The sequence below is a fragment of the Saccostrea echinata genome, unplaced genomic scaffold, assembly GCF_033153115.1.
Source record: "Saccostrea echinata isolate AGI-Se365-2 ecotype Australia unplaced genomic scaffold, CSIRO_AGI_Sech_v1 ptg000020l, whole genome shotgun sequence".
NCBI lineage: Eukaryota > Metazoa > Mollusca > Bivalvia > Ostreida > Ostreidae > Saccostrea > Saccostrea echinata.
In genome coordinates this window covers 7796907-7824506 of record NW_026889769.1, presented here as the reverse complement: position 1 = coordinate 7824506, position 27600 = coordinate 7796907, and the positions used below count along the sequence as shown (strand labels likewise).

General features: G+C 32.3%; 2 protein-coding genes across 2 annotated transcripts in view; both read left to right on the top strand.

Annotated features, from left to right (window-relative positions):
* The window catches only part of LOC133190024 (TPR and ankyrin repeat-containing protein 1-like), a 490694-nt gene that overhangs the window by 29156 nt on the left and 433938 nt on the right, over nt 1-27600 (top strand). The window lies entirely within an intron of this gene.
* On the top strand, nt 1666-27544 carry LOC133190022 (vesicular glutamate transporter 1-like). The gene is made up of 12 exons (XM_061325498.1): nt 1666-2216; nt 3547-3859; nt 8561-8697; nt 9032-9146; nt 15147-15234; nt 15736-15822; nt 17445-17581; nt 18599-18748; nt 18998-19127; nt 20319-20429; nt 24351-24478; nt 26489-27544. Exons 1-12 carry the CDS (start codon nt 2167-2169, stop codon nt 26927-26929), a joined length of 1887 nt encoding a protein of 628 aa, XP_061181482.1. The 5' UTR covers nt 1666-2166; the 3' UTR covers nt 26930-27544.

Below are 27600 nucleotides of genomic sequence, written 5' to 3'. Positions count from 1 at the left end.
TTTGCTATTATTATTTGGATTCTTCGTTACTTAAAAAAAAATAAGTTGGCCTTACACTATCAGAAATCTTATTACGTCACACCGACAGTTTATATATTGGTCTGTTTCGTGTGTCCAGAAGTGTCATATTTAACGTCATCATGTTCAATCAATCAAGTCCCCGTCAACACCTGTATGTCTTCTAAGAAAAGTCTGTCGACAACCTTATCATCCAAAGACTACTTCTCTGGTGCGATGGCTGCTTACGAATCACCCCAGTCACGCGTCTAGATTTATTATTTATTCCGCTGTCTAATTAATTTGCCACATTGACGTTTCGTAGACAAGAAGAGCGGATGCTTTGATATTCCAACAAAGATTCCTTCTTTATATGAGGAATGGTACAGAGAACAGATTGTAATGTTCTCTAGACTTTTAAACGTTGTGAAGTCTGTTTTGTCTATAAATAATTCAGAGCATTTCCTAAAAATCTTTATGACATAGAGTAAAATAAATGGAGATTTTTTTTTTTCAACATTGCATTTTTCAAGATGTATTGGAACATACTAGTAGATTATGCATAGCTTAACATAAAAATATTTATTAAATTTGCTTATTATGTACATTTTCCAAGAAAGTTAAATTGACACTCTATAATCCATGTTTTAAATATCTGCTATGTGCTTCGTCAATTTGCAAAGGATATTTCATGCAAACGTAATAAAATATTTCTTTCCCCGTACTAGTCTTGCACCTTTCCTTACAAATACTCGCAGTGGGAATTCTATAAGTACATAATATAAGTAAATTGACGTCAGGCTAAAATGCGGAAGGTACTGAATGTTTAACATGGCACACCTGTCGGTACTGGAGAGTGATTGTTGTCCAGATTTCGCAGAAAAATAAACAAATCGAAAATTCCGAGTCAATTATGCTGTTTTTATAGATCTGTACTGATAACAGAACCACATTTTTAAATTTGAAAAGAGTAATCGATGAAAGTGAATTGATTGGGAATCGTTTTATGCGATTAGGTATTTGTGGTATTTACGTTTCGTTAGGGTGCCCATTGTGTTCGAGAATGAGGCCCAACGAACTTTTAATGGATCTTTTTATGACGTGCAATCAACGTGCGAACGATCGACGAATTTCCGGACGCAACGTCAGGGTAAAAAATAACTGCATTTATTCCATCGCGGCTACTTCCGCTTTAAACACTACACTCTTAAAATGAAATGAATGGCCCATGTGTTATTTTGCGAAATCCATATATTGTTGATAGATAATTGCTTCATTATTTACTGTCTGAGAAAATAAAGAAATCGTTAAAATAGATCACATTCTTTATTGTTCATGTATCATTGTAAATTAGTTTTAGTCTTTAATGCACTATCCCCACGAAAACGGCAGAATTCCCATTACTCGGATATTGAGTTTCTTTCTTTGTCTCAACGATATTAAACCATTTAAACAAATGTAACCTGCTTCTTAAAATCATGTAACACAAAGATAAATGTATAACGTGAAAAAAGTGGTCTTGAATAACAAATGACATGTACTGTATTTTTGTAAATGGCAATTCAGTAAATTTGTGCTTTTTGCTCACCTATATTGCGCGCGCCTCCCGTTCATCGTCTCTTTGGGATATCGGCTGTTGAATTAATTATGATGCTGCCAAACGCCATTGTAAAGATGATTCCGTCGTTTTTCGCATTTCAAAAGAAAAATATATTGAGTTATCATTAAATCGACGATCTCTGTCCGATGACGGGGGAACCCCAATAGAACACGGACCGTGTTGTGCCATATTTGGTGAATTGAGTCATTATGCATTGGACTTTATATTCTTACGCAAATGAAGTCATGCTTCCTGATATTTCTTTTTCCACAGCGAGTGTTAAATGAGAAAAGGAGATAGAAAACGTGTTAACACTAGGAATTTTAAATGTGGTCCTTCACCTAAAGTATATTCTGATTTTTCCCAATAATTGTTGCAGAGTCCTCTGATGCATTATCAAAGCGTCGATGAATTTTCACATTAACAAAACATGAAGTTAGAACACGAACTTACGCATACAAAATAGCAGGATAATTTTCTTATATGTCTTTTTTTTTTATCTAAGTTTATTTGATTGGTGTGTGCAGAAATTAAATTAGACCTGGGATTAAATTACCGTTATTGGAATAATGAATAAGTTGGATGGTTTGATAGAAGTTTTAAGACTTCGAGATATAAGGTAAGTAACTGTAAGTTGGACGTGTCAGTAGGTGATTTCTTTAAGCATAATTATAATTTCTGCTCACTTTATAAATTTAATTTTATCGGTATATCAGTTTTGAGTTAAAATTGCATGTTCCTTGGAACGTTTTAATACATCTTGTATTTTGCAACTCTTGAATTCCCTTAATTTTGAAAAAAGAGAGTTTAGGTGGATTCTGAATTAATTAGAGATACACAGTGATTCACGCTAATGGACCTATAAGAAAATATAAGCTGCTTATTCTTCTTCCTTTAAGAAGGAATGGACATAAAATGAGAAAATGATATAATTCCCAATCTGTCAAACTGGCTACAGGTATTTTCTAGCATGACCGTATCAACTTCGTCCTTCCGACTTGTTTGCTAATTAGTTAGCGTAATCTCTCCTAAGACAGGATGTTGTGCATTTTCTATAATAAGTTATCTTGATTGCGAAGAACTAGATAGAATGTATCGTAAAAGCTCAGCTTGCGTATTAATTGTATTTTTCTTCATCAACATAAAAACACTGCTTGCTTATTAAGTTTTCTAGAGGGAAACACAATTTAATGGAATGGAAATGGAATATTGTCAGGCAAGGGTTTTGCTGTCATGCTACACAAAAACATGTCAATGCAATTAGGCCAGACTGATAAGCGATGTCACAAATGCACCTAAATTCTAGACCTTCAATGTTGTGGCCTCTCTCGAATTGTCTCCTTCTGACAATGAAGTATGATGTATTGTTTTGAAAGCAAATCTGAACGATGGGTAATGAACATTACAACACAGTAACACGAAGTTAATGAATCCGATACAAGTTCTAAGGCAGACTACAAAGATTTCATAGCAGGCCCGGGACAAGATGAGAACCCCCTTGAGACTAATCCGGTTGCCTGCATTACGCGTTGACATTTACATTTTCCTTTCATGTCGCATCGGATTTTTATGGCCATTTTTCTGTGAAATGTATTCACTTTACAAAGAGTTTCCTTGTGTTCATAATAAAATTGTTTATGCTATATCATTGGTTTGATAATTAATTGAAGAAATATGCTGGTCCCTCATATTTTGCATTCAAATATAATATCAAACTTAGTTCATTGTACATGTATTTGAAAGAACATCGAGATGAAATATTTGGCAACGAAATGTCAAAATAAAAATGTTATTAATTTTTTTTCACAATATATATTCCTAAAAAGAATTTAAAACAAGATAAAAATTAAAACAAAATTACACGACATGGCATGCAAATCATTCATGAACATTGTCAATATAGCTCCGTAGGAAGAAATCTTTTCCTGAAACATAACTTTTTTTTTCAGAGTGTTCAAGAAAGACCCCGAGGAAAAGTCCTTTGTAAAATATGACGAACTGGATGAAGCGTATTCCGAGGAAGAAGATAAAAAGTCCCGTTTCCTTGGATACTGTCCTTCATGTACATGCTGCAGATGTATCGCACAGCGCTACCTAGTGGCCGTGCTTAGCTGTATAGGTTTTCTCATCTCGTTCGGGATTCGATGTAACATGGGGGTAGCTATTGTAACCATGACAAAAAACGAAACTTATGGAGACGAAAACAAAGTCCCAACAAAAATTCTCGAGGATGGGGAAAACTCAACTGTAGCTAACAAAACGGTAGGACATATGCCAAATAAAAATTGCTAAATACATGTAGATCATACCAGCTTTTGGAAAGACATTTTACAGACTTATTTTGCAACTAAGAAAAGAACTTTAATCCGAAAACATTTCCCCAGAACTTTCCTCAGCGGATATATGATAAAAAAATGTAAGAGATGCATTCTCCCACCTACCGACTTTTTAGCTAATTGCTAATATTCATAGCTATAGTAGATTTTAAATGTTTCAAATCAAATGAATCCAAACAATGATTTATGCAAGATTTTCCCTTTTCAAGGCCATAGCATTATGATGGAATGATGGAAATAGTGAGTCAATCACACACACAGCTATATATATATATATATATATATATATATATATATATATATATATATATATATATATATATATATATATATATATATATATATAAAATAAAGTCTTGCTTGTGATTAAATAAAGTGGTTATAAAAGACACCATATCAAGGTCGTTTAAATGTTCACTATTGCCGTCAAATTATGTAAAAATCAAACTATCAGGGTTATTTCTCATAAATGATGAATTAGCATCGATTCTAAGGTTCTAATACGATACAGTGAAAATCGATCATTCTGATCTAACGTTATCGATACATCACGTGTCATTTTTCAAGATAAGAATCCGGTATGATGCGGGAGGACGCATCCCTTTATTCTTTGCCAAGATTAAATATAATGGCTCCATCAAAATTTGTTTAATTGATTTTTTTTATTTTGTTTAACATGGACCACAATCGATATGCTATCTTTTTCGTTTACATTGAGGGTTGCATCAATTTGAATTCTCTTTATAATGCAAGATGGGGTCCAATATTTTCGCGGAAGCTTTCTCGCCTTTTGTTCTAACTTTGACATTTTAATCTTTCTAGAGAGAATACAATTGACCGAAATATCATTAGTGTGATTGTCTACAGGGCTATCCGGGTCCATATTAAGACAAGAATAGCATTTGATTTAGATTCCAGCCTATATAATAGACACACGTTTTATCTTTTTTCATAAGCAATTGCTTATTTTTATCCAGTTACTTTTGAATTTTTTTTATTCAATGTTAGCAATTTTATTTAATCAACATTCAACTGTGTAATGATAAAATTTGAGGAATCTAAAGATATGTTGTTTTCAAAGAGATATACCCTTGGGTAACACCTAATACTACATATGCGACCTTGAAACTAATTACGTATTTGAAGCATAAAAAGAGTCTAAACCCCGTTCTGGGATATTATCAGAGCACATTCCCAATAGATGGATGCCCCATTGTTGGGAAATAATTAATTGCTTTCCTGTATGAACTCGAAACATAAATGATTAATGACGTGACGTCACGATTGTTCACTTCTCAAATCCTGAAACTTTGTCTACGCTATATGCTATTGTAAGTTTCCTATAAAATCAAATTCATCTTACCTATTTCATCACTAATTTCATTATATTAATATTTATGGATAAAATAACATTTTCCGAAATGAGGGAAAAACAATCGGGATCGTCCTGTCTTATAATTTACAGTTATGGTGTATGTAGGAGCCATATTAATTGAATCTGTTATTTGTAGAAAAAGCACTTAGTTCAAATATAGGAGAAAATCAATAGCATTTATAAAGTCAGGCAAATAATTTTCTGGTACATATTTTCCCCTGAAGAATTAAATATTGATTGAAGCGGGTAGGTAATACCATTAGAGAATGATAATTATGGCCACACTCTGCCAAACCGTTTCTATTGGTGTCAATTCTGACACAAGCCAGGTCTCAGAGAATGTCCTCGCCTCGCTTCAGCAGTCTACGTATAGGATTCGAGTTTTTCCTACAACGTCACAACATGTGAAATGAAAGAATAAAAAGTATTCTACATTGTAGCATCTTACTTTGGCTTTCGAGGAGAACAATGAGTTTTCATTAATTCTTTAAACGAAGTCATAAAATAAATTTTATCCATTTTGATAAAAATCAAAAGAAAATTTCCATTAATAATTTTTCGATAAATTTTAAGAAGACTGACACATTATATTAATGTGACTTTTATTACCTTTTACGTACATGTTCATATTGTTCTCCGAGTCAGATTTTTTACGCGAATTAGAAAATCGCCAAAATTAATTATTTCGAATTAATTGAAACGTAAGTTACTGCGAATTAAATTTGAACCGCGTATGTGAACGCTAGGCAAAACTAATTTCAGTTAAATTTTGACGCATGCGCCCCATGTGATAAGACTTTGAAGTCAATTGGTATTTTTGAAAATGAACTAAAGCGGCACCAATACAAAGAGATTACTCAAATAAAGTTCAACAGCTGAGAGAGAGAGAGAGAGAGAGAGAGAGAGAGAGAGAGAGAGATTTTACACATTACAAAGTCTCAGACAGGATAGTTGTTCCTTAATAAATGATACCCAGTTACTACAATTTGCTAAGTATTTTTACAGGCACAATATAAGAATTCATTTGCAGCTCTTAACATACAATACAATTTTCACACTGTTACACCAAAATTTGAACATTCGTTAAATACCGACAAGATACAAAGGTGTTTTGTCTCAAAATATAACATAGTTGTATTTGATTTTTTAAGAACTCCCAAGTACAAATCGTTAAAGTCATATATGGCGTATTTTTGATACTTCAGACTAACTAAAATTAAAAAGATATTTCTATTTGTTTTATTACTCTATATAAAAATAGGAATTTCCTGTAAATTACACAATTTAAATCAATCGCGTTGCATAGATATTAGAAATTTAAAACAATAACCGATTTATATACCGACTCCGCATTTAAATATCAGACACAGCCTAAAGTCAATTTAACTATAGAAACTTGAGGTCATTCAAGTTTAAAATCGGTGAAAATTTTAATTTGAACGTAAATAACAAATATGTTCATTTACACTCAATCTCGAATTTTTATTTTTTAGCTCAGATACGCCATATATAGCTTTAAAAACCAAGATTCAATGCCGGGTACTTTGTGGAGTTCCAAACTTCACATCCGTAATTTGAAAAAAAAAAAGATACACACATAAGGATCAAAATGTGAGGCTATTTAATAGTAAATTTCTTTGCGCCCTGTCCTGTTGCTTGTACTTTACAGTCAAAATTTAACACAACGCATACGTAATCAAACTGGCCTATTTTCACATTCTAAAACCATGCAACTTCTCATTGGTGCAATTTTCCCCACCATTTATGAATACAACAACTAGTTTTTGATACTATTACATCCACTCCATTCATCTGTATAATTTTGTAGAGTAAATGGTTTATTTTCTCCTGTAAGGAGAAGTGTTGTCTTCCTTGTTTTTCATATTGTATGTCAATGATCTTGAAAACGAATTCATAGAAAGAGGAAATCCGCCTAATGAATAACAGTTGTGGAGTATTTATCTGCTATTGTTTTCTGATGATAAGGTATTGTTTTCTAAATCGATCAATGAATTGCAAAACATATTTACTCTATAGTCTAGCAAGTGACTTATTGGCATTGAAATATTTAAAAAGGTCAGTTGTGAACTATAGTTTGATTCTATGGAAAATAATAAATATTCTTGCAACATACATAGGTAATCGGTAGAGTATGGTTATATTTTTATCAAAAGAGCAAAAATGTAAAGAACTGTTTAGTTTTGGGTCGTTTTAGGGAGTACTGAAGTCTTAACATTTTCTTGGGATACATTAGATTTTCGTTAAGCTTTCCTTTAAAGTAGTACACAATAGATGGGCCAAAATTTTCCTCAGATTCAATTTTTTTGAAACTCTGATATTTTGTTCTAGGATACAAAATCTCTCTTTATATGTAATTTGAAAGAAATTCAACCGCACATTTTTTGCCCACATAGTTTGAAATATGGCCTAACAGACCTCTGTAAGAAGATTGTAAAATCAGACATTCGACTTGAGAATGTTCCTTATTTAAAAAGTATCAATTGATCTATTGCAAACTTGTGTGATGCTTTTTATAACGGCAACCATTTTGTTACTAAAATTCAGTAAAATATATTGATACTGGTAAATTTGAGTAAAATATGATGTAAAGCTAGGACATACATAGCCCCGGAATTGAAAATTCACATGTAAATATGCTACACTTTAAGTTCTCTTAAGAGAAAATGTATGATTCAATTTTTACAAAAAATCAACAGATTGATTGAAATGGATCACAGATTTTAAAAAAAAAGATGTGTCAAAATACGGAAAATTGAACCGATAGTTTCAGATCGATATTTTGGCGATTAAAAAAAATTCTAATGACAAAAAGTAATATTCAGTAGATGACGTCACAATATTTGACCTTTGACCTCTTAATATGACCTTCACCTTAATTGTGCATAAAGAATGGAGACTCCTTATATACATGTCCAAATATCAGTCCTCTACTATTTATGGATCAAAAGTTACACTGCATTTCATAACAGACTGTTATATCGCATTTATACAGCATAAACACGTTCTAAAATGTAAGCTCCCAAGTGACCAATATATAGGATGTATCTATTTTTTTTTAAAGAAAATATGACGAAAATATATCACAGCTTATCATTTTTCTTACAAAGATCATTGATTATTGACAATATAGGGATATTGTTCTTTTTTCTCATGTAATTTTTAAGGAAATTAGTTAAAATAGATTTAATGGGTGTTTTATACTTATCTACCTTAATTACTCTATCTTTCTAGGTTCATCCTTTTCTCCATCTGCCCCAATTCCTATGGACCCCGGAAACCATCGGTATAGTGGATAGTTCGTTTTTCTGGGGGTATATTGTGACCCAGATTCCTGGGGGATATCTAGCTTCCAGAGTTCCTGCAAATAGGCACGTATCCATTGTTTGTATTAGTCCATACACTTGTAAAATTTCAATGTACAAATTGAATTGCAATTAGAATGTTAAATTTTAGTATTGGTTGTATACAAAGAAAATATAAATATAATGGCAATACTCTAGCTGTTTTATTAGAGATTAGATTAACGCTACGAAAATTATTATAGAGGTTTCATCTTTTGTATTTTGTTTTTAATTTAAAAGCTGAGGTACACTATATCATTTGCCACATTTGGTTACAACTGAAAATCCAGATTAGCAAGCATTTTTTCATAATTTCTTCACTCCTCGCAATCATCAGATAACAACCATTTTATCTTTATAGGATATTTGGATTGGCTATAGGAATTTCTTCTTTTCTGAATATTCTTTTACCGGGAGCAGCTAGTGTCCACTATGGGTTGGTCATGGCAGTTCGAATTTTGCAAGGATTAGTTGAGGTAAGTACATGTTCATAAACAACTAAGAACACCATCCTCAAAAGCAATCATTATTAATGGCTTCTTGATATACATACAGAATAATACATGGCAAAATCTGTATCACACCCCATATCAACCCGAGGCTCCACTATCAGCCCGAGGGCCGAAGGCCAGAGGGCTGATATTAGTAGAGGGTTGATATGGGGTGTGATACAGATTTTGTCATGTATCATTGTTTTTATTATATATTTGAAAATAGTGTCTTAAAATCATTTATAAACTTGAAATTAATCAATGAATTTTTAATAATTTGAATGTGTTCTGTTCTTGTTGAATTTCCGTTTCTCATTTTTTTCCCAAAGGTATTGCGTTTAGTGATAAGAAATGAAATAATTACAAATTTTAAAAAACAATTACTTTGAACAACATTAAATATCTGATTAAATAAAATTAAAATTTAAATAAACTTCATAAACAAATAGAAAAAGATCCGAATGAAAAATACAGAGATGTTCCGGAAAGGTGTAATAAAGGGTGTGATAAAGGGTGAAATAAAGGGTGCTGATACAGAGTGAGTAATACAAGCGCGTGCCTGTGTTCATATCAGGGATGCAAAATTCCTGTTTTATATTACAAATATATAATAAATGTATTTATTCCATTTTCATCAGTGAAATACTGTAATTTATTTATTTATTAAAAGTTATATTCTGTCACAGTGTGAAACGATACTAAAGTGATATTCTGCCATAGTGTGAAAGGATATCAAAGTAAGAAAAAAATAATTTCTGGTCTGTCATAAGATATAGATAGTAACTAAACCATTTTGATAGAGACTAAAACGGCCAATTTCTTCCCAAATATACATGTACATGTTTATGTTGCTATTTAATATCAATGTCACAATTTTTTCAATATCACAATTGTTAAGCTACTAGATGAAATCCCGCGCAAGCGCGGGGAATTGAATTTATACCACTACCGACAGAAAATATATTGTAGTTCTCTACTGACAGCCTACAGGCTTATAGCAGGAACAAATACTTTGTTCAAATCCCGCAGGAAGTAGATTTACCTATCCACCCCAACCCCCATTTGTTGTGTTTGTTTTGTTTTATTATTTTTTTTTAACTTGAAAAATAGCAATTTCATTAATTGACGTTTATTGTGAAACCTGTTATACTATGTTATGGATATTGTACTTCAGATGCTCTTATTTCATTTCCGTCAAGGATAAAAGCAACGAATATGCACATTTTACTAATAAATTGATGGGGGGGGGGGTAAAAATTCACAGGTACTTGGGTCTTGGTTTATAAATATGTTTGTACCTTATTGATATGTAAAAATGTATTTTACTTTTTTACCTATCAATAATAGGTACATACATATTTATAAACCAAGACCCAAGTACCTGTGTAAAAATCAGCTTTTAACGCCCTATGAATAGGCTGAGTATTTGATACAAAAGAGTAAGCTGCAATAATGTAGCTCTCTCCGATTTTTTTTTTTTTTTTTTTTTGATCTGATATTTTCTGGCCTCTCTCTCTCTCTCTGCTCCCCCCCTTTCAAAAAAGGAGAGGGCTACATTATTGCAGCTATAAAAGATTGTATTCAGAAATTAACTGTGCATTGATTAAAGCGGAAAATATTACATCTTTAATTGTATTTGAACAATACCTTTTTCATTAATTAATCATGGCCGTAGGAACCGGGGGCACGTGGGGGGGGGGGCAATAATTTTGCCGATATATAAATTACTATTGCTTCCTACGGGCCTGAATTTTCTCTTTTCATGTAAGCAAGTTTATTACGAAGAACAAATTGTACTTCGGGTTCGTTGCCACGATGCTCTCAGTAAGGAATATATACAAATTTTACCGATAGATTTATTTGGAAAACCTACTACATACATGTATATGTAATAGTCTTTCGACATATAATCATATTCACAACTTATAGTGTTATCAGTGATTTACCATTATTTCAATTATGACCATTTACACGAAAAAGCTTTTTTTATGGTCATGTAGCTATAAGCGCCTCGTTTTTTTTCTTAACATCGGGCTCGATGCTATATGATGTTCTAGAAGCTTCCGTCAATATAAAGATCGGTGAATGACGAAAATATTTTGCACATTTCCCTTTTTAATCGGTTATCACAACTTATTTCTTTTATATAATTTAAATCGAGTTTTGATTGAATAATTCAGTGATGACGTTTTCTGTAATAAATAAACGATTGCTTGTTGTCAGTTTCATTAAAAATTGCCAGTAACTTAGATCCGCCAACCGGAAACGCCACCTTACTCACGTTTTAGCTATTTCATGGCTGTTTATAGAAAATGAAAGTAGACTTTTAATTTAATGTACGATACTTACTATGCGAGTGAAATCTAAATATAGTTTACGGACATCAGCTTGTAGCTAGTGTATTGTTAGAGGAGTAAGTAAGAACTCTGGTGCACCCGTTTCGGAGTTTATTTGCAAAATTTATTAATTTATAAGTATAGATGATGTCTCAACCGCTCATCTATGACGTCACCCAGCCTATTACACTGTTAAGAAAAGACAGGGGCAAACGGAAATTAAAAAAAATGTCGCACTCGTGAAAATATAAAAAAATCCAGCCCACTCGTGAAATAAATTCCATATCCAACTACGAAACATTGAATATCCTCTATATATCTTATAAAACCGTAAAATAAATTACACAGAAATAACATCTCCAATCTTGCCTTTATTATTGTATTAATATATTTGCTAAAATGGCCACAATATATCTTACTTAAAAATTTTGTGAAAAAATGATTTTTGAAAATTTAGAAATTGGGTTAGACCTTGATGAATATAAAGATTCCATGTTTTTCATTTACATATAAAGATTGATGAGGTCCCTAGTCTTTAAGAATCTTTTGTCGTTTCGTTAGATATATCTAAAACTTGAATGCAGACTGCTTCACGATTACTGCAGTACTGCTCTTTTGCAGGACAAATTGAATATAGTTTGGTAAAATATGGCGTAATAGCAATTGTCTAATAATCAACATTTAATTATCTGCCAACGAAACTTCGCTAAACGTTATTAATTTGCCTTGCAAAGGAGCAGTACCACAGTTATAATGAAATGGTTCAAGAGTTTATTGTCTCAACCACTGAGAGAAGGATATTCAAATGTTACCACATTCATTTACACATTGACCAACATTTTCTTCGAAAGGTGTAGTTATTTTACCTTTCTAACACTTTTATTAGAAAATAAAGGTATAGAAAAGCGAGTTTTATAAAAATAATAAATTGACACGAAGAAAATTAATTACAGCCTATACATATGTATTCACGTACAACGAAAGAGCAATTCCCCTGGCATAATCCGTATTCTTAATAAGTATCAGGGGCATTTATCTGTCTGCCACACAAGACTAAGGTACACTCAATAACATTGGAATTAATGAGGTCTCAGAATTAATTTTCAGCACGAAAGTGGGTAATTAACGGTGAAACGAAAGAAAAAAATCGAAATGTCTTTGTTGACACAAAAGATCTAGATTTTCAAGGATGGACCTTGGAAAATGCCGTGGTTTTAGATGTTCTGCAATTTTATAGAGAAAGAGAGAAAAAAAACATCGGATCTTGAAAAATTCACTGAGATGCGTTGTAAGGCGTTTCAGTAATTGTAAGTTAATTTAAATTAAAGTCATGGCTTTGTAAGTCGTACAGTGTATATTCAAATGAAAAGTTTCCCCGACGACGAAAATTAAAAAAAAAAGATCTAATGTAATGTAAGGATAACGAGGAGCGACCTTTGAAAACAGAAGTGGGACCAGGTGCCATGAAGGTGTAGGTATCGCATTTATCATGATCTGGTGAATAGAAAAAAAAACTTTGGGCAATTTAGTGTGAAAATAATGACCAAACAATTCGTATGAAGACGTCAGTCAACATTAAAGTTAACGATAAACTGTATGTATTTGCAAAAACAAGGTCATTGTATCCACCGTAGAATTTATTAAATGTTGACTTTAAACGGGATTGTTGAAATACGCATATCACCAACTTATTTGCAAGTATCCTGCCTCGTTTTAGAAATGGTTCGTACGTAGAAAATGCTCTTGCCTATTGGGAGTCGTAAACTCCTTATGTCGTATGATATTTGTATATTGCCACAAAAATAAGTTGACGATAGAAAAGTTGAAGTCGTCACGTGTATCGTAACTTTCAGTTGTTAGTTTGCCTTTGTCTTTCCCAAGTAAAATATCCAAATGTAAAACAGAAGTTCAGATTCTGTGTTGTATTTTATTTCGAGTCCACTGGAATATTTCGAATCGAATGAAAATGAATATTGTCAAATGATAAAACGCTGTCGACATATCTAAATGGCGAATTGAAGGTCACAGTAAGAGACTTCTTCGTTTCTTGTAAATTTTTTTGAACGAATTCTGTTACCAAAAACAGATAATCTGCTAATAACGGGGTACAATTACTTTCCATGGGAATTCCAAGAGATTGTTGGAAAACCTGGCCCCAGGATCATGAAACAGACTTAGGTTAAGTCAAATTTTCAATGGCTTGTAAAATACTTATTAATCATTGAATTAATCTCTACTTTTGCAGATAACATTTTTCTGGAGCGATATTGAAAAATATTTTACTTTTGATTTACTTGACTTCTACAAGTACATTTCAGTACAAGCTGTAGATTTTGACTTAAGCTTAAGATGTTTCATGATCCCAGGGCCTGGTCTCCAAAACCACAAAAATAAAGAGATATGAAAAACTCAAGCATTTTTATGATATCAATCTTGCAGTACTTTTGTATATAATCAGAGTGTTTTTTTTTAACAAAAAAAGTATGGAGATGACCAGTGACATAATATGCAAATTAAAGAGTTCTATTTTTATTATAAAGCAGTTGTCTATGATGTCAAAAAGCTTGCATTTAATTTATCGTAGAGAATGGTTGTATAAAATGTTGATAAGTCGAACGTTTTAATGCTACTCATTTTAGTAGAATTTTTATGATTTCAAATTTTCTAAAAGTTCCTTGGAGTTCTTAAGTATCCGCACCTAACACCACTTCTCAAATATGTTGTTGCACAATACTCCTGAAGTTTCCCCTTCACTGCTGTTGCTATTTTCGTGAGTAGTTAAGAAAGCGACTTGGTGGAACATATACTAGAGCTCCCCATGTATTTTGTTTGTTAAGATTTTTACGAAGTTAAGGAATTCAGTATAGATATGGTAATTCAAATTCAATTTGGTTGTTGGAAATATTAAAAATATTTAAAACTGACATAGGATTTCGAAGAATTTCGTTCTTACAAAGGAAACTATCTTCTATCAGAAAAAAACCCCCAGAATGTGTAAATCTACATGATTTTAAAAGATCGATAATGAACTAAAGAAAGCACTTTTCCAAAACATCATACTGAATGTGACCTCACACCTCGAAATTATATAGTATTAAGACTAGCTTTTGCAAGGTCAAATAGTGAATTTGTTCAACAAATTACCTTATTAACTTTAAAGGCGTTTCTTGCAAATAATATAACCTGAAATGAATTAAAAGCACAATTATAAAAGTAACAAAAATCCGTAAGATCTGTGTAATGCAATACAAGGATATTTCTTTAAATATCTGTATCAGTAACCATGCAAAGTTTATTTAAAAAGAAATGCAAAATCAGTAGTTATCAAAATTTTCGTCGTTAAGTTCCCAAAAATGAATATGAGTTCTATGAATGTGTAAAATAAATAGTAACATCTTCAGAGTCCTTTAGGAAAACGACTTAACAAATGTCATTTTGTTTCACATTGCTGAGTCATTGTTCAAAGCAAAAAAGTCTTTGTTCAAAATAATTGTTTTTTTTAATTAAACGTGTCTCCATCTTTGAAATTTAAATTCAAATATTGGTATGTCATATTTTAAAGCAAAAATTTAAATAACAAACTTATCCAGATTCAATTTATATCGTTAAATTTAAATACTAGTACCTGTTTTCCATTTTACTCCAACAGGGTGTGACCTATCCGGCTTGCCATGGTATCTGGAGACACTGGGCACCACCTCTAGAACGGTCTCGACTGGCCACCATCTCATTCTGTGGTTAGTATATCACAGATTATGAATTAAATGATTTATTTCTTCATTCAACCTAAAATATGCTTCATTGGTCAAACAAACAACTAAAATCACTACCTTGCCAGAAAAGAATTTAAAAAAAAAAAAATAAAAAAAAAAAATAAAAAAAAATAAAAAAAAACGTACAAAAAGGGAACAAACGAAAATGACTTAAGGGGTATATACATTTACCATATTCGAGAGAAAGAAATTAAGCCTTTTACAATCAGTATTCAGGGATGTAAATTACCCTACATTTGTCATCTTTATAATTATAACATTTTTGTATTTTGTTATTTATAATATTTTGTATGTTGTTATATGCATTATTTTTGTATGTTGTTTTATATGACTATTATTAATGTTTTGTATATAATTTTTTTGTATTTTGTTAAAATAATTACTAATATTTTTTGTGTGTTGTTAAATATTATATGTAATATTATGTTGATATATGTTTATATATACATGTATTGTTACCTTTAGGATCATATGCTGGAGCTGTTCTAGGGATGCCTCTTTCTGGAATCTTGACAAAACATCTCGGGTGGCAGTCAGGATTCTACGTATTTGGTAAGTAGTTATCCTTACTTAGAATACCACTATTTATTTTGCGTTTCCAACTGTTTTCTCTGTAAAAACTCTTTAAAAGTTAAGTGTGTTGAGGTTAAGCGAGGTTAAACCTGAACGTCATCTTGCGCATGCACTTGACTGCTGAACAGGTCGCTCCTAAGACAGCTCACCTTTAGGACTACTCAGTTAAGGCCTTAATTAAGAATCGTACACTATCAAGAAAACTACAGCCATCGTCCCCCAAATTCAGGCCGTAGAATTTTACTTGATAATTTCAAACGTAAAATTTTAGGTGCACAATCAGAATGATGACAATTTTGAATGCCAGTTTTATTTATTTATTTCTTATCCATGTTCCTTCCTATATACTCCAGTCTTTTTGGTAAATGAAAAATATTCCCGATTTATGTATCGCATATAATACAGAAAAATATTTGTATTTTCCTGTTAGATGCGGAGTGCCTGTGGAACAAGCAATATTTAAAGCCTGAATAATTCAAGATGGCTTTGCAGTTAATTACAGCTTTTAATTAGTGATAAGAATTAAAGCTGCAAGAAATCTATTTCACAACACATATTTTCGTTACAACACAGAATCATTCAGATTTCTGTTAGAAACACATGCCTATGGTCCAATTGCACGCATTGCAGTCCTTTTTAAGACAGCAACTTCTTGACTATATTATGTTTTTAAAAAAAAGACAAGCAAAGAAAATTCACACTTATTGCAACAAATTGAGACATGCATTACGCTAACATGTTGGTAATTAATCATTTCATATATACTCATCATCAAAGGACCTCGAAAAACCACGAATGACTCTTTACGACGAAACTTGCTGGATTTAACACCTTGAATCTTTTTTTTTTTTTTACTATTGATACAGATTATTTTTTAATTGTTGATATGTTCATGCTCTCATATCTCCACCTACGGACTATACTGGAATTGAGCTAATTTATTTTTTTTCATAGGTTCCAAGGTTGAATTCTGCAATTTTCAGATTTGATAATTTGCATGCTCATTATTTTTATTCATTGTTATGTATATTATACTTGAAAGTTATCAAAAAGGAGAGAAATAATATCCCTTAGTTCCATGCGTTGACTCTCAAAGGTACCCTTAAATAGGCAATTTAATGTACAGTTTATCAGCATTTTCGTCTTATTTCGATACCGAGAATTTCTATGGGAGAGAAATCTTAAGCTATGGTGGTAATATATTATCCTTCGGTTGTTAACTTTGAAAATGAAAAAAGAATCGTTTTCCATTAAAACCCTAATAAGAAACCACCTTGTAAAATACTTTAGATTTATATGCTAAGTCGAAATGATTGTACATGTATTTTATAAAAAATTTTGAACATGGTGTGTATATATATATATATATATATATATATATATATATATATATATATATATATATATCTATCTATGTTCTCTGCTCCAAATTTATATTGTTCCTGTGGACATTTGAGCTTGATTATTGTTCTTCAATTTTATATTTTTATATTTCTTTGAGGCAGTTAAACCTAAAGAAAAGAAGGAAATCTCAGACATTAATACCCTAATCATTTAATATAATATAATTATTGTTTTGTAACTGTTTTTTTTTTTCACAGGTATCCTAGGCATGGTGTGGTGCCTTTTCTGGATGATATTCTCTTTTGAGAAACCCTCAACAAACCCTCATATCACACAGGAAGAGCGTATTTACATAGAAACGTCGATAGCTGAGTCTGGCTGTCTAGTGGATAAGGTAACAAAATACAGGATTCACAGAATAAATTTTAATTTTCCAAAAAGTTAAAATTGTCATTATTTTAGCAAAGAAGGAGATATTTCTGTGGATATAATGAAAACAACTTTTTAAATATACAGAATTCAGTTAAATATACAAAGTGTTGCATCCATAAGTGAGATTTATCCATGATATCGAGTGAAATATACAGAGTCTGAAAGTAAAAGATCTTCTCTTTCTCCAAAGTCTCTTGACAGCACATGTTTGATTTCGTTAACGACCATTTTTCTATTTGCCTTCGATCAAATAATGCAAGGATAATTCAGAGACTTTCATGTTGATTCTATGGCCCCACGAGAGGAAACATTCCCTTCTTAATTCAATCTCGTCTAACAATCTCGGGATATTCAGAGGTATTTGAAAAAAGTATTTGCCGACGGTGGAACGAGAGTTTTCGCATGAAGATCTCTCTGTAGGTTATATAAAAGTTGAGTTAATCAAGACCTCTCTCCGCATTGTTAGATAAACCTTATTTAACGACTTCGTAAAAACACGAGTAGAAAAAGAATATGAAAAGATCGAAGAAACACCGAGGGCAAATCCTGGGTTTTAGCTGGTGATGACACTTCTATTCAATTAATATCCATTGACTTAAGATTCTATAAAGGTTAATCATCATTTGATGGACGGTTATAGAAAGCTGTCGAGGCAACGATTTCAAAATATCCGGAATTGAACAAAATTAGAGAAATACTAAATTTTAAGGAAAATTTCTGCAAGAAGAAATCCTTAGTCTGAGGTCTATCATGACGATGAAAAAAGTGCAAAACTGTATAACTTTAAAACAACTCTGGCAATACGTAAATTGCACAATGAAGTTATGAATGCTTATGAACCCAGCACCAAACCCTAAAATGCAGCTACACTTATTTTTCAATTTGATAATATTCAGACAAAAATATATGACATCAATAGAACGACAGTCTCATGGACAGTATAAGAATTTTTACCTGAATTATTTTGTGCTTTTGTCAGGATATGAGGACTCCCTGGTTAAAGTTCTTTTCATCCATGCCCGTATATGCGATAATCGTGGCCAATTTCTGTAGAAGCTGGACCTTTTACCTGCTAATCATTTCTCAGCCGATGTATTTCACTGAGGTGTTCCATTTTGATGTTTCCAAGGTAATTGCTTATATATATATGCTATACGGATACAAAAAAAAAAAAAAAAAGATTTTTCTTATCATCAAATAATGTTGAAAGTCTGATTTCAAAATGAAAGGTGCAAATGCATTATAAGCAGTGTTTTATTTGATAAAGCCAGAGTGCTCAGCATGCATTATACAAATTCTTAAAGCAGTAATAAACCACATTTATTGAATTAAAAATTTACCCTTTAGAGACACTTTCTGATTCTCTAAAATTTTGTAGAGTGGTATTTTAGCCGCCCTTCCACATCTTGTCATGGCGATCATTGTTCCAATAGGAGGATTTATAGCAGACAAGCTTAGGCAGCGCCTTCTGACTACTACTCATGTCAGGAAAATATTTAATTGTGGGGGTAAGGATATGAAATTTCAATCTACAAACCCAGTTAATATTTAATTGTGGGGGTAAGAACATGAAATTTAAGTGTACAAACCCAGTTAATATTTAATTATGGGGGTAAAGATATGGAATATCAATCTACAAAACCAGTTAATATTTAATTGTAGTGGTAAGGATATGGAATTAAAATCTACTAAGTTAATATTTAATTGTGTGTATAAGGAAATGGGATTTTAAAAAAAAAGTCTTACAACCATTTTTATTTTTTGACAAATTGCAAAAAAACATATACCATGATCATTATTATTTCTAAAACTTTTTTGTATTGTAAATTTTAATGGAAATATGTTTCTTTGAAAAACTAATAGTATGTAAAAATCAAGGTTATTTGACTTACCTCGTAGAAAACGTCATGTTCTAACCCCGGAAATTCCTAGACATAGTCTATAAAAAAAAGGCACGTGACGCTCGGATGTTCCATAGACTTACTTCAAGGAAAACTACAAGAAGGCAACTATTTTTTTACCAATGAAATATGTGGAGATAACGAATAGTATTCAACTAATAATATAGTATAATTCATAAAAAACGATCTTGCCATAGTATTGTTTCTGGGAACAAAGTGTTTTAGGCATAAAATACAACTTTTACAATTGCTTAGCCCATAGTAAATAAGGATATAGCCCATAGTAAATCAGGATATAACCCATAGTAAATCTGGATAAAGCCTAATAGTAAATCAGGAAATAGCCCATTATAGTAAACCATTTGAACCAGGATATAGCCCATAGTAAATCAGGATATAGCCCATAGTAGATCAGGATATAACCCATAGTAGATCAGAATATAACCCATAGTAGATCAGGATGTAACCCATATTAAATCAGGATATAGCCCATAGTAAATCAGGATATAACCCATAGTAAATCTGGATAAAGCCTAATAGTAAATCAGGAAATAGCCTATTATAGTAAACCATTTGAACCAGGATATAGCCCATAGTAAATAAGGATATAGCCCATAGTAAATCAGGATATACATGTAACCCATAGTTAATCAGGAAATAGCCTGTTATAGTAAACCACTTGAACCAGGATATAGCCCTTAATAAACCAGGATTTAACCCAGAGTAAATTAAGAAATCGGGATATAGGCCGAAGTTAATCATGATATAACCCATAGTAAATCAGGATGTTTTTCTTAGGTTTTGGTCTAGAGGCTTGTTTTCTGCTTGGAGTTGCAATTACAAGAAACACAACAACAGCTATCGTATGTTTGACTCTAGCAGTTGGATCCAGCGGGTTTGCCATCTCAGGTAATAATGAATTTTCATTTTTAATTCGAACAGATAGGATTTGTCTTAAACCTCCAATCCTAACAAAAAAATCTAAAAATTATATCTATGGGTTTTTTCAAGTCTTCAAAAATTACGATGTAGCATTTATTTGCTCTCACACAGGAGAGCCCTATTGATGTACATTTCAAAATTCTTGGATAAAATGTTAATTAAGTCTGCAACAAACAAATGTAACACGTTTCTGACATTCAAGTGTTTCAGATGTAGTTGTCAGAGAATGATTAGCATACAGCAATGCAACACATCTACCCTCGGGGCATAAAAAGTTTGAATAGAGAACTAAGGAACTCGGTACTAGGAACCTTTCTGGTTTAAGCAAAAGCTAATTTAAATGACATCATACAAATGTTTGGGCTGAAACTTGCGTACAAACAGTGCAAAGGACCGTAATTTAATACAATGTTATACATCATCGTTCCACAGATGAAAGATGGTTTCAATAAAATGAAAAATTAATGATCCCTCTGATATCGGTATCATCGATCAATCTTAAATATAAATTGCATCAGACGCAATTCCGAGCTTTTGTTGTGGTTCGGTCTCACATTCCGTGCCGGGAGGCAATTCTATTGCTGTATTTGGCACAATATAATGACATTTGATTTGTAAACCAATTATAATTTCCAGAACTCATTTGCAATATCGTCAGATTTTGTATTTTATAATACCAGACCCTCTCTGTGGAGCAGATTTTGTATTACTTAGTAGTCTCAGCGGAGCAGATTAGGTTTTGAATTCTGTGTAGGACAATGCAATAATATGTATTTTCAAAAAGCTAGCATAAAATCGTCAAAACAGTGATACTAAGTGTTTGATCATTACTGAAGGATGGAAATCCGGACCTAGTTAACCTTTGCATTATCTTTACGCCTCATTAACATTGCTACACATCTCATAGAGATTTTCGAGTGATTTCAACTTGTAGACGTCGAAACCTTTGCAACAGAAGATCAGACCACTCTGTTGATAATGTCGAAGAATAATGCAGAAAATAAAGTTCTTTCAATCATGACACCAGTAAAGTTTAATTTTGATTTTATGTTTTGAAGTTGTATGCATTTAATCTTCAGCTATAGAGCACGTCAGGTCTTGTGTAATTTGCAGACGAAGGCAGAGAGTGAAAAAAAAATCTAAAAGCAAAGACAAAAGAAGTCCCTTGTCAAATTATGCTTATCGGTATAATTTGACAAGGGACATAAGATTTTTATAATGTCCCTAGATAAAATATCTGTACCGGTATAATTTGATCTTTTCAAGTAAGACTTTTCTAATAAGCCAGACGCTTTGTGTGAAAAAGAGCTACAGAACAGGAAAAAGATGTTCGTATTAACTTCTAGGATTACCAGCAGGTGCTTGTTATCATGTAATTCATAACATCCTGTATATATTGGCTATGACCTTCTCTTTTTAATTAAACTTCATATATTTTCAAGCATTTCTATAATGCTAAAATATATGTCTGTCTTGCCTCAGGTTTACATGCAATCCACACTATTGAGCCCCTTCCTTGAATAATGAACCTTTCCGCCAGTTTTCCTTAATTTTTTCCGACTCGACAAACCATTTATGTTGGTATTAATCACCTATTTTCAGATTATTGCTTGGTGGCATCCGTATTGTCTCGTTAATATAACATAGAACGATGGATTTAATTCCATTCTTTATGGCCACTTTGTTTAAGGATACGATATCAGAGCAGTCAGGGAGTGCTAACCTTGTACGTCTCACGTTAGACATGTCTTAATTACAGAACTAGATGCCGTACTTAAAAGATAAAAGATAAACTTTAGTTCCGGATTTTTGTCCTTCTGCTATTGCTTGAGCTTCAGAGTTTATGCTCTTGTACAAAAAACAATATAGTCATAACTGCGTGGACTCTGAGGTCTACGCTGAAAATATATAAGCGAGAGAAAACCGTCAGCATGCACATACACCAGAATACTAGACACGTTGCCCCTAAGACAACTCGCTCTTAGGGCTGGGCAACCCAAGCAGAAATAATCTTCCGACGGGACAACAACTGTTCACATTCACAAAGACGTCATCAACTAAAATGCACATTTTACAGATGATTATATATCTGAATACCTTAGATACATGTATTTATTAGTACCTTACCGGTGAAACCGGAGGGGACTATAGGTTTCCTCTGAGTCTGTCCGTCCGTCTGTCTTTCAGTCTGTCTGTCTGTCCGTCTGTCTGTCCCTCTGTCTGTCTGTCAGTCTGTCCCACTTGGTTTTCCGCACTTTTTTCCTAAACGCTTGCAGATATTGAGCTGATTTTTGGTATGTGAGTGTATCTTGATGAGTTACAGATCAAGTTTGCATTTCGTCCCGCTTCATTGTTTTTTGACGGAATTATGGCATTTTCAATTCTTAACGGGAACCAGATTACATTTGCCGGTAGGGGACTAGTATTGCTAATGCAATACTCTCAGAATGCTTGTTTATTATCGTAAACTAGCTCCAAACTCCTCTAATACACATAAATAAGTGGATAAAGATATACATTTTCTAGTTTTCTACTATAGTTATATGAAGTATAGTAAAAACATTTTTCCCAACAATTAAGATGGGGAAAGCCCATGGTACAAGCAACTTATAGAGGAAAAATCAACCAAAATGGGTGTACAAGATGTTTTTTGGACTAGTTATTCTGATTCCTGTTGATCTTATCAAAAAAGTTTAGCATCTACATATATTATGATATGTAATACTACATTATAATGATGTATATCTCCAATCAATCACTATTTTTTGTATTCCCTGAACATCTAGGTCGTGGTATTTAGCCGACTTTTAGCAATTAACGTACTGAAAAAGTTTCATGTTGCAGATCTAGATTGATTGATTGTTACTACATGTATGTTATTTTACGTCCAGTTCGAGAACTTTTCATTTATATAAAGATGACAACATATACCCATGAAGGGCTTCAAATCTTGGTCTTTACTCTGCATCCTCTTTCTCTTGCTATTGGGTAGCCTAACTTCATCTATCAGTTTATTTGTTTTAGTTATACTTCTATAGATCCTCTTCTGTGTTGCATTATACTCAGGTGATAGTTAAGACCCTTGGGTCTCTTGTTTAAGATCTAGTAAGTCCCTCCTTTACTATATTTTGAATTGCATCTTCTTTGTGTTCATATGTTCTTTTGCATATCTTTTATTCTTTCAAGGTTTTTCTGATTCCTGTGCTTTCCTCACTTTTAACATACTCTTTGACTATCTTTGAATAACTTCTTTTTCAAGACACAATCGCTCTCTATGATATATAAATCGCTTTTTGTTTGCTTCCCCATATCAACTTTAGTGAAAACGGGAGACAGACATTGATAAAACAATTCATTAGCAACATTAAATATTCATAAGCAACATGAAGGTCTAAAGTTCTGTACAAATTTAATGATAAAGGTCTCCATGAAATATCTATGATATATGTTCATACATGTACATATTGCTTGAATGAAAATTACATATACATGTATATCAGAGATGTAATGGGCTCAAATAAATTAGATGATTCCTAAGTAAGTTTTGAAATCATTTACAGTAATTTATAAATATGTTTAGAAATGGACACTTGATTTAGGAAGTAACAACTGATACAATAAAATGATATGTACATGCATAATATTTATGTTTAAAGTTATTTATTTTTAAAGCAAAGCGGTTTTAAATCCCCGAACATTTCGTTTGTAACTCTCAGTTACTTTCAGATCACAGATCATAGGTTTCATTGTCCTATCAAAGTTCAGTCATATATAAATGTACATGTATGGATTTTCCATTCCTATCATGCAATAAGTAGAACACTGTTTCTGAGAGCATATTATTCTGTGTAAATATTTTTAAAATTAACTTTAAAATTATATTTCTAGGTTTCAATGTCAACCATCTGGATATAGCACCACGCTTTGCCAGTATTCTGATGGGATTATCTAACGGTGTGGGGACACTATCAGGCATGCTTTGCCCAGTTGTGACAGAACTTCTCACGAAGAAAGGGGTAAGATGCAATATCAGTTAAAAGTCTTTGTTAATAATCTCCGCGCATGTAGTTTGGTACATCCGTTTCATATTTTGGCTGATTTATTGACTATAGATAACAATTGCCAACTAATAACTAAATTGTGTGACAAGCGGATGACTTCAGCTTTTCCATCGTTAACCTCACTTATTGTTGTAGTAATATTCCACCAACACCTGCTTTTGGTGTGTATGTCTCCCAAGTGATTCGATACTAAGAGCATGCTCTGAGTACGATCATTTTAACTAAGGGAAGCTACTGACAAATATGTTGTTACAAGGATTTCAACAATCCCGTTTAGAGTCTGCCTCTCGCAGTTTTTACGGTCCTTATAATAACCTTGTTTGTAAATACAACCTTCATATGGTTGGGTCGTAATTTGTCTCATGTTTCATACGTTTTTGGGTCATTTTTTAATACTGAATTTGACTACTGAGAACCCTTACTTGATCAATACTTAGGACTCATGACCGTCCGACAGGGGATACTTACTCCTCCAGGCACCCTGATCCAACCTCTGGTGTTTCCAGGAGTCCTCGTTTTAGGCCTGTTAACACGTTTTGTTTTGTTACTGGAGATCAATCACTGTTTGTTATCTTCACCTAACAGACTCAAAGTAATTCAGGAGGGGGAGGCGCAACCTAAAAAATGACAAGAAAAAAACCCTTAATTGTCCAAACTCGAAAACCTTTTAAGCATCTAAATGATAATTTCTGTATTATAAAATGTTTAATCATGTTAGAGAAAGTGGGGACTGTCCCAACCTCTCACCCCACACGTTCTACCGGCTTGCCTTTTACATGTAATATTATTAGTTAGATTGCTTTGTTTGCAGACAAAATGCACGCGTTAAATGATTCCTGTCTGATTAGGAACCTTTTCAGCAGTTGTTTAACATAAAAATGTTGTATTGTTCATACACTGTTTTTAAAATCATTGCACTGAAATTTCAAATTGATTAGTTGCACGTACAGATTAAGTGTTTCACGTTCTCTTTTTCTGATGTAAGATAAAAGATTCATATCATTGGTACATAGAAAAAGTTATTGTGATGGGAAAATAATGTAAAATTATTTCTCGCAATGCTTGAAAGCTCTATCCAACAGAATCCGTTAAATATATAATTTTCAACTAATCAATGCAAGATTAATCTTGTGATACTATTATCTCTTTAGAATATCTAAGCCAAAAAATGAACCAATCAATTAGAAATTAATAAATAAAAAGATAATTTATATGCAACCGACGTTTCTGATAACTAGTTGTCATTAGCTTGTCATGCCTAGAATATATTCTATTGTTCTATCCTCGACTAGTCTAACATTAACATTGCATTTAGTAAGCCAAATAAAAGTCAGATTAATAGTTTGATGTAATCAACAGCGGTTTTTAACGTATAAATTACATATCAGTATGAAGTTTTGATTACTGGACAGTATTTAACGAAATTATGTTTTTTACCTTACCGCAGGAAATAATATTGACAATCAAGCTTTAAAGTCTTCGAAATGCAATTTCTAATGATCCTTCATAAATATATTCTTTGAGTACTGTATGTACATGTAGGTTTACTTTGAAATGAACAAGAATTAAATTGTCGTGCTTGTCTACTTCTGATTTATATGTTTCTTTTTTAATATATTGACGATGCATTTGAATACATACTTATTAAACGCTTTTGACAATTGGCGGACCATAAAACTATTAAAAAAATTGCGATACCCCTAAAAAAACAAAACAAACAAAAACTAAGAATTGGCCCATTGTTGTATCCCATTTGTATGAGTTGCATAATGCACATTCCTTATGTGCAGTGAAGGGCAATGATGATTTATACTTCATTGCTTTTTTTCGTTCATAATATCATTTTGTAAATTTTGAATTTACTGGATGAAGGTAAATGCAAATTTACAACATGATGACTAATTTTTCCTTTTTCTGTTATCAAAAAACTTATAACATGATAAAAATATGAATTTTTGCTTTTAGACTGCTGATGAATGGCAAAACGTCTTCATCATCGCAAGCGTGGTGCATTTCCTCGGCATCATATTTTATGGCATCTTCGCTTCCGGCGAGAAGCAGCCGTGGGCAGAACCACCAGAAGAAGATAGGTGGCGTCCTGAAGATACTCTTAAAGCAGATGGTTCGGGAAAATTGTTTTCTTATGGTGCTTTTCATGGGTATGATGCAAACCAAGCAGAGGAGAAAATGAACGGAGGGGTTATATCAAACGGACATGTAGCAAACGAGTTTCAAGGGAATGGAGAATATGGCGGATTTGATAAAAGTGAGGAATATTATAACAATGGATATGGAGGGGATTATGGGAAAAGAATGTCGTTTGATGCACCGTTATATAATACTAAAGAGGAACTTGTACAGGTGCAATCAAAAGATAGTTATCTAAATGACAAGAGAGAATTATAATAATTGTGATAGTATTAGGTACAACTTTTGGATTTAGATCATGAAATCACCATTCCACAACGATCTCGTTGCTATTTCGAGAATATCATTGCATTGCTCTTCACTAATTTATAGATAGATTTACTTTACTTATATGTTGTACAAGTTTAGGAGTTAAACTAAATCGTGGTTAGATTATTTGTATCATTGATAATTAATCAATCATATTAAGAGTGAGAAGTATTAACAAAAACAATATGATAATCTTGCCTTGTTTAAGAAAACACTGTCAGTACTTTTAATATTGTCACAAACAAAAGATGCTGTTAAGATTAAGTATTTAAATCTTTTGAATAGTGTGAAATAAATAGTGAAACACACAAAAAAGGTTCATAATTATGGAGTCCTGTTTTATTTCACTGTGTTTGACACTTTATAAGTGTTATGTTTTGTTCAAGTTTATAATGTTCTATTGGTACTTGTTAAAATATTGGAGGTATAAGTTTTGTTTTGCATGACATCATGATAATTTTCCTTTCAATGTGATACAGATACATAGGTTTCGAGTCTTTAATTTACCTATATTTCTAGATATCCCGAGAATTCAATGCTTTTTGGATATTTTATTAATTCAAAAAAAAAAAAAAAAAAAAAAAAAAAAAAAAAAAAGAAGCCAGAATCCGTAAAACATT